The sequence below is a fragment of the Medicago sativa genome, chromosome 1, assembly GCF_051527215.1.
Source record: "Medicago sativa cultivar Bolivia chromosome 1, Bolivia_mono, whole genome shotgun sequence".
Lineage (NCBI taxonomy): Eukaryota > Viridiplantae > Streptophyta > Magnoliopsida > Fabales > Fabaceae > Medicago > Medicago sativa.
Genome location: NC_140749.1, coordinates 3438817 through 3452261, shown reverse-complemented (window position 1 = coordinate 3452261; position 13445 = coordinate 3438817). Strand labels below are relative to the sequence as shown.

Sequence of the window (13445 nt, the reverse complement as noted above, 5' to 3'; positions counted from 1 at the left end):
CAGACCGAAACCGTACGACGTCCACCGCTAGTTGCAGCATTATTTAATACTTTTTAAAAATTTTGATAAAAAGCGTGGTTGTATTTTCAGAAGCAATTTTACCTTTCCATTCATGATAAGAGACTACTTAGAATGTGAAATGGCAAATGGAAGTAATGGTTCAAACCACAGCCACTACAAAAAAAAATGCAACTAACTATATGTCAATGTGAGCTTGACTCAGTTGGTATAGACAATGCATAATAATATGCAAGGTCCGGGGTTCGAACTCTGACCACCACAAAAAAAAAAGATGCAACTAACTATATACAAGGCTCGAACCTCAGCCACCATAAACATAAAAAAAGAATATAAATATAAAAAGAATATTACAAGGTCTGAGGTTCGAACCTCGGCCACCATAAAAAAAGAATATAAATATAAAAAGAATATTTTAATACAAAATGACCTTAATTAATCTTTTTGACAATTATTTTCTTTTTTCTCTAAATATGATTTTTTTTTTTACAAAAGATAGAAAAGGGTAAAAATATGACGATGTGTCAAATGATTAAGATGAGACAATAATCACAAAATAGATAACTTTAGGGTCTTCGTGAGCTTAACTCAGTTGCACATGTAAGGTTCAAATAAATAAAAAAATAAAAGTAAAATAAAAAAACTTAGCGGGTTCTTAATTTTATTGGATTGACCAACATGGGTCCGATCCGATTCGACCCAACCCAACCAAACCCAGATAGAGTACTGCATATAATAATAATAAGTTGCTGGGATACCAATCCAATAGCACGATAAAATAAAAAACACGACGTTCAGGAGAAATCGTATGCATTAATTCATAGATTAGGTTAGAAGAAATGAAATCATTCACAGACCTGGGCTTATCTTCTGAATTGGCGGAAGCTTGTGAAAAACAACTGTGTTGGTATTTTCCGCTTAAGATTCAGAGAGAACTGATTCCCCTTGCGCTACAAGGTAAAGATGACGTGTTTGGAATTTCCCAACCACGTTCTGGCAAGGCTGGAGCTTTTGTTCTTTATATATTGCAGGCCCTCTTAGAAGCTGGACCCAACCCTAACCCTTTCTTTGCTTTTGTGCTCTCTCCCACAAAGTACTTACTTATTACTAATCATAATCATTTATTTATCTCATCACTCATTTTTATTTTTATCTAACTAACCTTTTTCTTAAACAAACAATCAAACTAGGGACCTTGGTTTACAAATTGCTAACAACTTTGAAGATCTAGGTTCTCAATTTGGTCTCAAGGTTGCTCGGGTGAGTTCTAATACCTTTTTTTCCAAAGAATTTTATGTCATTATCATATGCTGCTCGTTACTAACACAACCTATTTTCTATAGCTATTTGAAGCCAGTGACTTGGTATATCAATCCAGTCTGATTTCACAGCAACCTCATATTATTGTAAGTGTTGTTACATTACGATCTTGAAATTTTATTATTTCAATTTACCATGACTTCTAATTTTTTATTTCTTACTCTTCAAGGTCGGGACCCCTGTACAAGTCTTTAAACACATACAACACACCCAAGGATTTTCTCTTGCTCTTGCTAGTTTAAAACACCTGGTATGATTTGATTGATTGAATAACGTTTTTACATTTCAAAATAAAATATTTCATATATCTTGTCTTTACTAATTTGTCTTCTCTGCCTTTTGAGCAGGTCATACATGACGCACATCTGCTGTTGAAGGATCGCGTTCAGGAACAACTAAATGATATTTTACGAGTGATTCCTAGTGAGCGGAGAACATTTCTTTTTTCATCTAAAATGACAGATAAGGTAAATATGTAGGTTTATTAACTACATTGCACTTAATATATATTATTAGCTGTTAAGTCCTTTTTCCTATAGCATTAGCCAGATATGCTATCTTAACATTTAAATAAACCTTTTCTGTACATATTCTCTGATATGGCATGCATTAAAATACAGGCCCTTTCAGAAAGCTTCTTCGCATAGCATTTTATTGCTTTATGTATATGCATAGCTGCATAGTTAGTTATAACTTATAACCATTGTTGTTACTATTGCTGAGTCAACCTATTATTCTAGTATTTATAACCAAATTTGATAAAGTCTCCCAAGCTCAAAGTATTTAATCCTACCATTCTTGGTCGAATATTTGATATTTTGTTATTGTAATACATTTTTTATGCAAGGCTTATATACTACATATGCTTGATTGTGTAATTTTTTTATCTTCAAATTTACAGTTTTAATAATAGGTATAATTGCACTCTCATGATTTCAGGTCTATACCATCCAAAGTATGTGTTTAAGGAATCCTGTGAAGGTACAACCGTAATGTTTACAAGTTCATAAGGAAAATTACACTCTCCCCTTTGAAAGATTAATATTTGTTACACTTTAGTTGGTTTTAATGCCTTTTTCTTATGGACTATTAGGAAAATACAGCAGACCAACAAGGACAATTTTAATTAGTATTAATAAGTGGAAGTTAGTTTTGAACTTTATTTCAAAGCAGATAAATGGAAGTTAATAAAATGGATGTTAGGGGATGTAGAAAATGAAATGATGCTTTTGAAGTGAGCTTTTCTTGATTACGTTGAAAATTCTAAAGAAAGGAAAAGTTTCCTTAGGTGGTTTTCTCCTCGGTTGGTTTATATACATTAAAATGGGCTGTAGTGTAACATATTATTTCATCCGGAGGGAAGTGTAATTTTAAACATCTTTCATGAGGAGTTGTGTTTTACCCGTATGTACACCGATGCTATTTGCAATTTTTTTATTTTGTATAGATTGATCTATCGTCCAAATATTCTATTCCGGACACACTGCAGCAGCAAGGTTGCTTTATGCAAGTTTATCATAAGGTTTCTCTTCTCCTTATCAAAATAATGTTGAATTTCTTATTATTTGATTCTTATCCCAACGAAGTCGGTCTAAAGGCTATTTCATTCTACTTTTGTTGAGGGGAAAATTCTTTGAAATTTCGAGCCAATTTTATATTCAATGATTTAACACATGGTATAATTAGAATATATATGCTGCTTGCTTTGTACTAGACCAGAGACATACAATAATACAATCAATGAAACATTGCACAAATACAATATATTTAGAAAAGTAGAAGTATTTTATTTAGTTTAATACTGAATATGATTTTGGATTATGTTGTTTGATGCACAAGAAACAACACTCAGACTATTAAGGAAATGTTTGTATATGCACAAGAAACAACACTCAGACTATTAAGGAAATGTTTGTATTGAATACTTCTAACAAATTGGCTATTTGGAGTTAAAAGAAGTAAATTAAAAAATTTCATTAGTTTTGGGTTTTGTGAATAAGAAAATATTATTATTTATGATTGCATTGATGGTGTTCATCAATTTCATGCTTCTTGCACAGGATTGCTATCTCGTATACATTCTCACTGAAATGACCGGAAGAACATCAATGGTATACACTCAGCATTGTGGTAAAACGCTTCTTCTGGCTTTGATTCTTAAGAATCTTGGTTTCAAAGTCATCCCAATTATTAGTTATATGAGTCAGGTAACTTTACTATAGGTCCTGTGTTATAATTAATTTCTTCTAAACCGACAACAAGAAATATGCCTAATTCTTATTAATATAATAATTTTTTATAGGCAAAGAAACTTGGAGCCTTGAATGCGTTCAAGTCTGGGGAGTTCAACATTCTCCTTTGTAGTGAGTTAGCTAGTAAGGGACTAGATATTCCACCGGTAGATATGGTGATTAACTGCAACATTCCTTATGATCCAAACGTAAGATGTGCTATATAATGCTTTTATACTTTTGTTTACGCATTTTAGTATATTCATGATTGTGTGATCTACAGGATTATATGTACCGCGTGGGATGGATTGCTCCAGTTAATGTCATTTCCTTTGTGATCCCAAATGAAGAGCGGCGATTCAGAATGATAGAGAAACATATAGGTGAGGAGTGTATGCTCTTTGCCTTTACTTTGCCATCTTTTCCTTTACTTTGCCATTTTAAAGAACAGAAGTGTCATAGTATATAATTGGTACAAGTATTACTTTTTTTAGGCAAGAAGCTACCATTGTATACTGCACCATTTGAGGAAGTTTTGCTTTTGGAAGGGCGTGTTAGTGAGGCTAAAAAATTAGCACAAGAGGTAAATTTACGTACTGAGCATAGTTGCGCTTTAGGCTATTTTTAGTTTTCCTGTTTATTTCCATTTTTACATAGAAAAGTTTAGTTTTGTGATTTTGCTTATTTGTCTTCATTGTTATAATTGATGAGTCCGGTAACTAGATAAAAAGGAATGTATGAAAAGATGCATGAATTGTGATTATATTATTATTGGATATATTATATCATATTATATTATGATGAGTGATTTGAACTTGGTCTATTCTCATCTTATTTACTTTTCTAAATACTTAATTGTTTGTATTTTATTTGTGTAGGAAATGAAAGAATCCGTTTGGAAGAGTGGAGGATATTTAGTAGAAGAAGAGGTTGTAGTACACCGATTAAATCAATCATTCTTGTACTTTCATGTTCAATTCACTTTATAGAGTTATCATTTTTATCTCTAATTATATAATTTCGTTTAGTTTCTCTTTTATTTTGTCAAACTCCAATGAACATAAATTATGGTTGGTGGTTTATACTTTATATAGATTTTAAACTTTTAGATATATTTTAAAAAGTATTTAATCATGTTACTATTGGTTGAATATCTTATATTTTGTTATAATAATACATTTTTTTTGCATTGCTTGTTGTGTAAATTATATATCTTCAAATTTTCAGTTGTAGTAATATGGAAAATTGCTCTCATGTGATTTCAGGTCAAAAAGATCTTGAATTTTGAAAATCTAGTCAAGGTACAACTATTATATTAGCAAATATTATATTAATATGGAAATTTACATTTTCTTGTTTTAAAGATTAAAATTTGTTATACTTTAGTTGGTTTTAATGCTTTCTTAGGGACTAACAGACCTAAATTTAGGAATGTTGAAAATGAAATGATGGTTTTGGGTGAAGTTCCAAAGAAGAAAATATAAATTTTATTACCTCATCTTTTAAAGTCTTGATAGTTTTTTTCCCTAAAAAAAAGTTTTTTGTTGAAACGGCCAATAATGTTAGTGATTAGTATTTAGGTTAGTATTTTTCTACTTCACAAAGGTTTGAACCCGGGACCTTCCAACTCCTTTAATCGTTAGCTCCAACTAATTAAGCTACCAAACCCCCACCGTGAGCTCGTTAGTTTGTTTATATACATTATAATAAAATTTTGTGTAACATATAATAGAATTTTGTGTAACATATTTATTTTATCTGGATGGAAATGTAATTTCAAGCATCTTTCATGGAAATGTAGTATATTTTAAAGATATGTAAATTGATGTTGTTTGTAATTTTTTTTATTCTATATAGATTGATGTGTATCTAATGTGTCCGATAACTAGATAAAAATGAATGTATGAAAAGATGCATGAATTGTTATTATATTATTGGATATATTAAATTATTTAACTTAATTATTACTTTTCTAAATACTTAATTGTTTGTATTTTATTTATGTAGGAAATGAAAGAATCTGATTGGAAGCCCGAAGGATATTTTCCAGAGAAGGTTGTACTACAACGACTAAATCAATCGGTCTTTTACTTTATTTTTCACTTTACATAGTTATCATTTATATCTCTTATTGTATGATTTCTTTTTTTGTTTCTTTTATTTTGTCAAACTCCAATGAACATAAATTTTGGTTGGTGGTTTATACTTTATATGTTATTTAAAATTTTAATATATTTTAAAAAGTATTTAACCATATTATTCTTGGTTGAATATCTTATATTTTGTTATAATAATACATGATATATACACTGCTTGTATTACTACAAATGCTTGATGGTGTGATTTATTTATCTTCAAATTTGCAATTGTAGTAACAGGGAAAATTGATCTCTTTGATTTCAGGTTCAGGCCACAGTGGTCTCAAGTCTTTCTTAAAGGAATCATGTGAAGGTACAGCCGTAATATTAACAAATATTATTCATAAGGAAAATTACACTCTCCCTTGAAAGATTAATATTTGTTACACTTCAGTTGATTTTAATGCTTTCATTGGGACTATTATGAAAATACAGCAAACTAATAAGGAAAATTTTAATTGGTATAAATAAATGTGGTTGTTTTTCAAATTAAAACATGAAGAATTTGCTTTTTCTGCTGATCTCGTTTGAGTGATCTTTTTGGTTATGACTGCATCATGTTGATTAGTTGATTAGTTATTTCTGTGTTTTTAATGTTTCTACATTTCTCTCATTTGAAGTTGGATATCGTTTGTTCAACTTATCCTAGATATCCTTATTTATTAATTTTGTTACGTCTGCAGCAACTTAACCTAATTTTTTCCCGCTCATTTGCTTTATTAGGTTTGCAATTATTTAACCTAACAAATTCCATCTAAAAAAATGCATCCTTATTTATTAGTTTTGTTACGTCCGCAGCAACTTAACCTAATTTTTTCCCACTCATTTGCTTTATTAGGTTTGCAATTATTTAACCTAACAAATTCCATCTAAAAAAATGCATCGCACCAATTTCATTCATATCCTCTTGCCTTTTTTTTAATTTTATTAGGTCTGCAGCAACTTAACATAATAATTTCCCTCTAAAATGCTGTATTAGGTTAGCAGCAATTTAACCTAACAAATTCCATCTAAAATGCATCGCATTAATTTAACCTAACAAATTCCCTCTAAAATGCAGTAATCCCTAATATTTCTGCTCGCTTTTCATTCCATGTTTTGTCAATCTTTTGTATATATCTATTGTTTCTGTAGACTTTTTTTTTTTACAATAATTAATGTTAATATTCCTGAAGTCCAATAACTTTAAACCAAATATTCTCATACTTCTTTATTTTCATACGTCTTTAAAATTTTATTTTATGGCAACATATTATCCCTTTTAACATATTATTTTATTTATGATGTAGACTATGAATATTATTTTCTACCACTATAAGCCAAGTATTGATAGCTTATTTAGGTGCGAAACTAAAGTCAATATTTGTTGGTTAAATGATTTTAACCATTAATATGTTATGTTGCTTAATGAATTTTATTTATGAATTTAAATTATTTCAACCTAATATATTTATGTTTGCCCGAACACAAAAATTTGCTTATAATAATTAACCCGGGCAACGCCGGGTATTTAGACTAGTTCTTTTTAAAGACATTCTTTGCAATCAAAGTTTAGGTCAATGATGGGTGGTGTAACATTACACGACTCTTTTACAGTTAATGGAGAATACTTGTGTGCTGATTTTTAGTTATTTGGGAATTACTTAATGGCGTTTATTTTTGCTGTTTTATATTTTATTCCATCATTTGGTTGTTGATGTGTATTTCTTTTTGTTTTGTTTGTTGGCAGGATTCAGCTTCAATGTATTGCATATCATTTTAACATGGAAGTTGGTTATTTCAAACTTACATAAATATGCTATGTAGCTCTAACTTGTTTTTCTTACTGTCAATCCTTTCCTTTTGTTTCTTAGAGGATTTATAACCATTTATGATCTTAAGCCTACTGCTTCAGCGTTGTTTTTATGTGATGATTGACGAAACAATACCACGACTCGACTCTATTGTTCACTACAAGAAAATATGTGATTTGCTACGCCCATTTTCGCAGCTAATTCGCAAATAAATCCTAGCAAACGAGTTTAGCTAGAGATATGCTACAGAATACCTATTGATTCAGCCGTAGCATGGATTGAGAGACAAATTTGCTAGGGAAATATTTCTTAGTATATCCATAGTTAAGAGAAACAAATTCCTAGCAAGTATTTAGTTAATCTCTAGCAAATAAGTATTGAAAATGTATTTTCAATAGCAACATAACTATGACATATCGTAGTAATTTCACAACAAATCCATAGCAACATAACTAAGAATTGTCATAGCAAATTAGCATCAAATCCACAGCAATATGACTAAAACTTATCGTAGCAATTCCTCAACAATTCTATAGCTAACTAATTTGCGACGAGATCCTAGTCATTGGAAGTTTGCGGCCATTTTTTTTTTTGCAGTTTTTATTTTTAAGAAAACTAATGGTATAATTTTTTACTATATTAATTCTACAAGATATTCTTAATATTAGAACATTAGTTGAGCTTATACAATATATTCTTCAAAATAGAACCATAATCCAGTTTGTGATATATTCATCAACTTGAAGGTACCAAAAAGGTAGCAATACATAGATCACAAATGATCCAATATCTCTACCAAAAATTTATCTCAACACATAATAAAGATGTGGTCATGACAACTTTGATATCATCAGGTATACACAGACATTAACTAAAACTTCATTAACTTTGTACCAAAAAAAAAACTGGATTAACTAAAACTTCATTCCCATATCTTCACCACAAAATCATTGCTAGTAGCTGCTAGTCCAGTAATTGATACATCAGAGGCACGTCTACCACTACGTGTTTGACCATTCTCAAGAATCAACAATTCCAAGCACTGCAATAAAATGTCCACGTTATTATCTTTCTATTTATGCAATAACTTTTACTTGTTGCATAACAATCAAGACAACAACTTTAAGCTGAAATACTTAAAACACAAATATTTTATTCTAACAGAACCTATATATGAAAACATGAGATATACAACTGGAGATATCCATAATTCAGCATAATCAATATTGAATGAGTCTAAGTGTAACCTCTGAATGACATATCATAATTCAGTCACACAACAAAAACTCATATGGCTTAGTTCTAACAGTATCACTTGCATGTCAATATGTCATTATCCACGGTTCACAACTCTAAGGACCTACTTTTGAATAACATAGAATAATTTATAATTTTCCTACCTCAAATACCATCAGATACTCCACCTTGCATTTGTGCTTGCTGCATGGAGCTAAGCATAGATAGGATTGGCTCCAACATTGGCACCAATTGTGTTTGGACAAAAGAAGTCATTGCTTTATCTACCGCTTTCTGGATAGCTTCTTCTGTCGTAGATGGAATTCCGAAAGGACCAATGCCATCTGCAAATGAAGTAGATCCTCTGATGTCCAAGCTATGGCCCCCTAAAGTCTGTCTCTTCTTATTGGGACCTGACGCCTCTTCCCACACTGTTGAATCAACCTTCGGATGAGTAGAAGAATCCTCTCCATATTTTTCCAACATTGCGGTGTCATATGACTCCTACAAAAGAAATGATTAAGTGCTGGTTACAAGAAAACACCCTAATCAGAAAAGTAAAATGTATTATAATATAAAGCTAATAACTAATCATCCTCTTTTTATGTTCAATGAAGCATATAGAGCCTCCAGTGTGCAATATTGCATCAGGTAAGGCAGCTCTGTTACATCTATTAGCATCTGACTTCTTCCTCCATTCTGGTTTCAACCAAATGTCGACCAAGCCATCCCATGCTTCTGTCTTCATTCCTTTGGGACCATGGCCCTTAGTGTCGAGCAAATTTGTTGAGTTCACTTGTCTTAAGGCAGAAAAGAAACAATATTTGAACAGAAACAGAAACAATATTTGGATATATGCCAATCTCACATAATAATAAAACCAAATACATTAAATTCATATACCCTGGACACTTCGTATTTTGCCTTTAGATATAATCAATTCAATACCTTTTCTTGCATTATATTCATCGGCCTTAGTCAGTCCATGATTTTGTCTTTTATCAACCCTCCCATAGGAATGAACACTTCGCCAACCACTATAGTTAGATGGTTCTGTAGATCAAGCATACAGAAATCAGAATTATTCTAAGCAAAATTAGGAAATCCAAAATTAAGAACGCTACTTGTGGACAATGACATATGTGGTGGTGGTGGTGGTGCTGCTGGACTAGTACATGATTGAGAAGGCTCCGATGGATCACTAAAACCTCTCCCTTGACCATTTCTAATTCCTCCACTTGATTGCCTCAAATTGTTGGAAAATCCAAAGCTGACTCCTTTACCTTTTTTCACATTATTTGCATCAGATGCGGAAAATGACGTATATGGTGGTGGTAGTGCTGAACCAGTACACGGTTGAGAAGATTCCGGTAGATCACTACGACCTCTCCCTTGACACTGTCTAATTCCTCTGCTTGATTGCCTCAAATTGTTGGAAATTCCAAAACTGACTCCTTTGCATTTTTTCACATTATTTGTAACAGATGCTTGGTGATTGTCTCCTGCATCTTCAATATCGTTGGATGGGTAGTATTCATTAGTATCTTCATAATCAGAAGTGTAATTATGCTTCTGCTTTGACGCATCATCTATCCCTAGCATCTGCCTTTTGTTTTGGTCATTCTGGGCACCTACATACATTGAGGAAAATAATTTAAAAAGCTGATGCAAATAGTATCTCAGTTTTAATTTGAAAAGGACCACATCCGGTCCAACTAATATACCTGGGGAAGGCTCTGGTGGATTGCGACCTCTCCCGCTACCAAGCTTTGTTCCTCTACCTCGGATTGCCATGTTAAGATATCTAGAAACAACTTGAACTTATTTTTGTTACAAAATAAATACACAATGAAACCGTGAAAAACTCAATTAGAAGTACAGTTTCTAATTGATTAAACTCCTACATTCATCGTTCTAACAAAGGCCTAACCGGTTAACTAACCTGCATAATAAGTTATGTCATCAAACTTAATTGATCATCCAAGAAACAGAAAATTAGAATTTGTAAGAGAACCACTCCTAACACGTTCTCCACCAATTCAAAGCCTTACACAAATGTCGAAGAAAGAAGTAGAGAACAAGTCGAGTATGTCGAAGAAATGACAGTATATTCTATAACTAAAATGCAATACTGAAATATATGAACAAATCCTAATCTGTCTTTCTTTACCAAAAACAACGGCAGATCTTATGTCCACTTTTTATCCCTTTAAACACCGACATGTCGACGTGCTATATTCGCCACTTCTCAACACAAAACATTGTAAAAGATAATTTAGACACAAACCGTCAGAACTTCAAATCTATGTGAAGTGAATGGATTCAAAACTTAAGATCACAAATCAGAGACAAAAGCATAAAGCAAAACTAGAATTACATAATTATTTCATCTATTAAGCACAAAACTAATTAATGTGGAAATAAGCACTTATATAAAGCTTATTTCACAAATTAATAGCCTGTTTAGATTGACTTATGTGAACTTATTTACAGAAATAAGCACTTATGAGACCGTTTGTAAGACTTAAAGAATCAACTTATGAGGTGTCCATGTGTTGTTTTTTAGCTTATTTACATAAGCTCTCTGAGATAGCTTTTGAAAATAACTTACAGCTTATCTACAAACATTTTGACAGCAGTTTGTTATAACTTATTACTTATTATCATTTTGAATGCCTAAATCCGTATTCACACACATGTTAAATTGCAAAATCAAATCAAACATAGCAATTGCAACTGAAAATCAAATCTAGGAAAAAGCTTCAACTCATCCACAATCATAATCTCGTTATTCATAATCAATCACTCACATATAATATTGCAATATTCAGAACAGCAAATTGAGTTAAATAATCTTAAAATACGAGTTAAGCAAAGTTTTAGATACCTCAAATCAATGACAGATCTGAGAAAATGCGGCGGCGGTTGCGAAACGGAGAACGCTTTTGATGTGAGCTCGGAAAAGTGAGAACCAGAGATTCGGTGCTGAATCAAGGATTCGGTGAACCAGGATGAATCGGCGATGGTGCATGCGATGTTGATAAATCGGAGATGGTGAAATGGTGATGATTATGATGAAGATTGCGTTTCAAATTTGAGCGATTCTGAGAAATCGATCGTGATGAAGATTATGAAGATTGTTGGAAGAAAGAAGAGCTTTGCGAACCGAACGAAGAAGAGTTTCAATCACGATTATTGGGCCAGTTTTTTTTATTATTAAAATAGTAAAAAAAGTAAAAAAAAATAACAAAAGCTGTGTATCTGAATTAATAAGAGTCTGTTTTATTATCTCTCAAAAAAAAAAGAGTCTGTTTTATTAATGAGAGTTATACCGGTTAAATAAGAGTATTTTTAATTGAGTTTTACTAGGAACACAATCCGTAGTGCAATTTTGGTAGCATATCCTATATTTTCTTGTAGTGGTTGTTAATGAACAATACTAGTACTAGTTCTTATTCTTAACTTCGGAATTATTTAATGGTGTAAATATGAGCGTTGTTGAATGTTTGAAAAGCATAATGTTCACTTGGTTCCCAATACAATATTATCTATAAGAGTAAAATTCAACAAACTGATTGCTATGATATATAATTCATTAACAATAAAAAAGATCTTTTGCATTCATTCAAATAGACCAGGAGTACAAATCTCAACTTGCTAATAGAATGCTTCAATGCTTTATATGTCCTATACACTATGATGAGTTGCTTTCCCAATACAAGCTCAGATAGGGCTTTGCAATAGTAATGACTTATCTTTCCCTATAGTTAAAAGTCATTCCAAAATTCTAAGCTGTGTACGATCAGCTCCTAGAAAGATTATATTTTATCACTCTGAGTACACAAGTGTGAATTGCTATCAAAAGCATCAAAGATAACACACTTGCATTGCATGTATAATAACATAAACAACTTTGTCCACTTGATCTGAATTCTATCAGAATCACAAGGCAGAAACGCAGTTGCCATTAACTTTTGATGAAGATTTAGGTCACCAACATGCAATCATTGTCTCAAGTATAACCATCAGATATCTAGTTTCTAAATTTAATGTTGTTATTGACCTTCAACATAAAAAGCCTTGCCTTCAACATCCAATGCACTTGATGCATGAATCAAATAAAAAACATCGTCATAGAATGGAAACCTATGATCTAAGCTCGAGTAAAGTGGAAAAAGTCCTCTTGCAGCAACGAATTCACTAAATGGTGCATCAACATTAAGAGGTGTTACCTGATCATATGTTTGTCATGGTTCCTAATATCTATATACTTTTTCCTTTGATGAAAGAAATGAAAAGAATGTTCTTTCTGTTAGAAAATTTTACTTTCTATACAGTTGATTTAAAAAAAATATCGTTTGAATGATATATTGATATGTCTTGGAGAATAGATTTTGTGATCAATGGATTGGAAATTAAATTAATTGACATTATTTGGAGCCATTGTATCGATACATTAGCATGACGACTCCTCTGGATCAGAAAGTAGTGTCACATTTTATATATTGAATTGTATTAAGCACTCTGAAAATTGGACTTGATGTATTATGTTCTTTGGATTCAAGACTACTACATTTTTCTGAAGCCTACAATTGCATGATAGTTGATTGCCCTTGCACTTCTTGATGGAATTTACATGTCAGGAAATTGAATACCAACTGGTCGTTTGAATTTAATTCATGTTGGTCAAGAGATTTGTTGGACCTTAG

The 13445-nt window shown here is 31.7% G+C and overlaps 2 protein-coding genes across 4 annotated transcripts; one reads left to right on the top strand and one right to left on the bottom strand.

Moving 5' to 3' along the window:
* Positions 1–824: 824 nt before the first annotated feature.
* On the top strand, positions 825–7682 carry LOC146951794 (DEAD-box ATP-dependent RNA helicase 10-like). 3 transcript variants are annotated; one of them, XM_085755846.1, is made up of 16 exons: positions 825–1111; positions 1209–1278; positions 1362–1424; positions 1508–1588; positions 1686–1805; positions 2278–2319; positions 2786–2860; positions 3399–3545; positions 3641–3778; positions 3853–3952; positions 4064–4152; positions 4448–4498; positions 4835–4870; positions 5577–5624; positions 5973–6020; positions 7437–7682. In XM_085755846.1, exons 1-15 carry the CDS (start codon positions 858–860, stop codon positions 6003–6005), a joined length of 1347 nt encoding a protein of 448 aa, XP_085611972.1. In that variant the 5' UTR covers positions 825–857; the 3' UTR covers positions 6006–6020; positions 7437–7682. The 3 variants fall into 3 exon arrangements, with proteins under 3 accessions (XP_085611972.1, XP_085611983.1, XP_085611994.1); XM_085755857.1 differs by lacking the exon at positions 4835–4870; XM_085755868.1 differs by lacking the exons at positions 4835–4870; positions 5577–5624; positions 5973–6020; positions 7437–7682 and adding an exon at positions 4797–4817.
* A 482-nt stretch (positions 7683–8164) lies between these two features.
* Positions 8165–11884, bottom strand: LOC146951793 (uncharacterized). The gene is made up of 6 exons (XM_085755030.1): positions 11624–11884; positions 10461–10540; positions 9861–10367; positions 9685–9789; positions 8901–9240; positions 8165–8542 (listed from the first exon to the last, which is right to left on the bottom strand). The coding sequence occupies exons 2-5, from the start codon at positions 10528–10530 to the stop codon at positions 9230–9232; spliced, it is 693 nt and encodes a 230-aa protein (XP_085611156.1). The 5' UTR covers positions 10531–10540; positions 11624–11884; the 3' UTR covers positions 8165–8542; positions 8901–9229.
* Positions 11885–13445: the final 1561 nt, after the last annotated feature.

Bases quoted from the DNA above. Each gene is read 5' to 3' on its own strand.
- LOC146951794 (XM_085755846.1), top strand. From the start codon at position 858: ATGAAATCATTCACAGACCTGGGCTTATCTTCTGAATTGGCGGAAGCT. The intron at 2,861-3,398 runs GTTTCTCTTCTC...CTTCTTGCACAG, and splicing joins TTATGCAAGTTTATCATAAG to GATTGCTATCTCGTATACAT. The intron at 5,625-5,972 runs GTTGTACTACAA...CTTTGATTTCAG, and splicing joins AAGGATATTTTCCAGAGAAG to GTTCAGGCCACAGTGGTCTC.
- LOC146951793 (XM_085755030.1), bottom strand. From the start codon at position 10,530: ATGGCAATCCGAGGTAGAGGAACAAAGCTTGGTAGCGGGAGAGGTCGC. The intron at 10,368-10,460 runs GTATATTAGTTG...CAATGTATGTAG, and splicing joins TCCACCAGAGCCTTCCCCAG to GTGCCCAGAATGACCAAAAC. The intron at 9,790-9,860 runs GTAGCGTTCTTA...CTTGATCTACAG, and splicing joins ACATATGTCATTGTCCACAA to AACCATCTAACTATAGTGGT.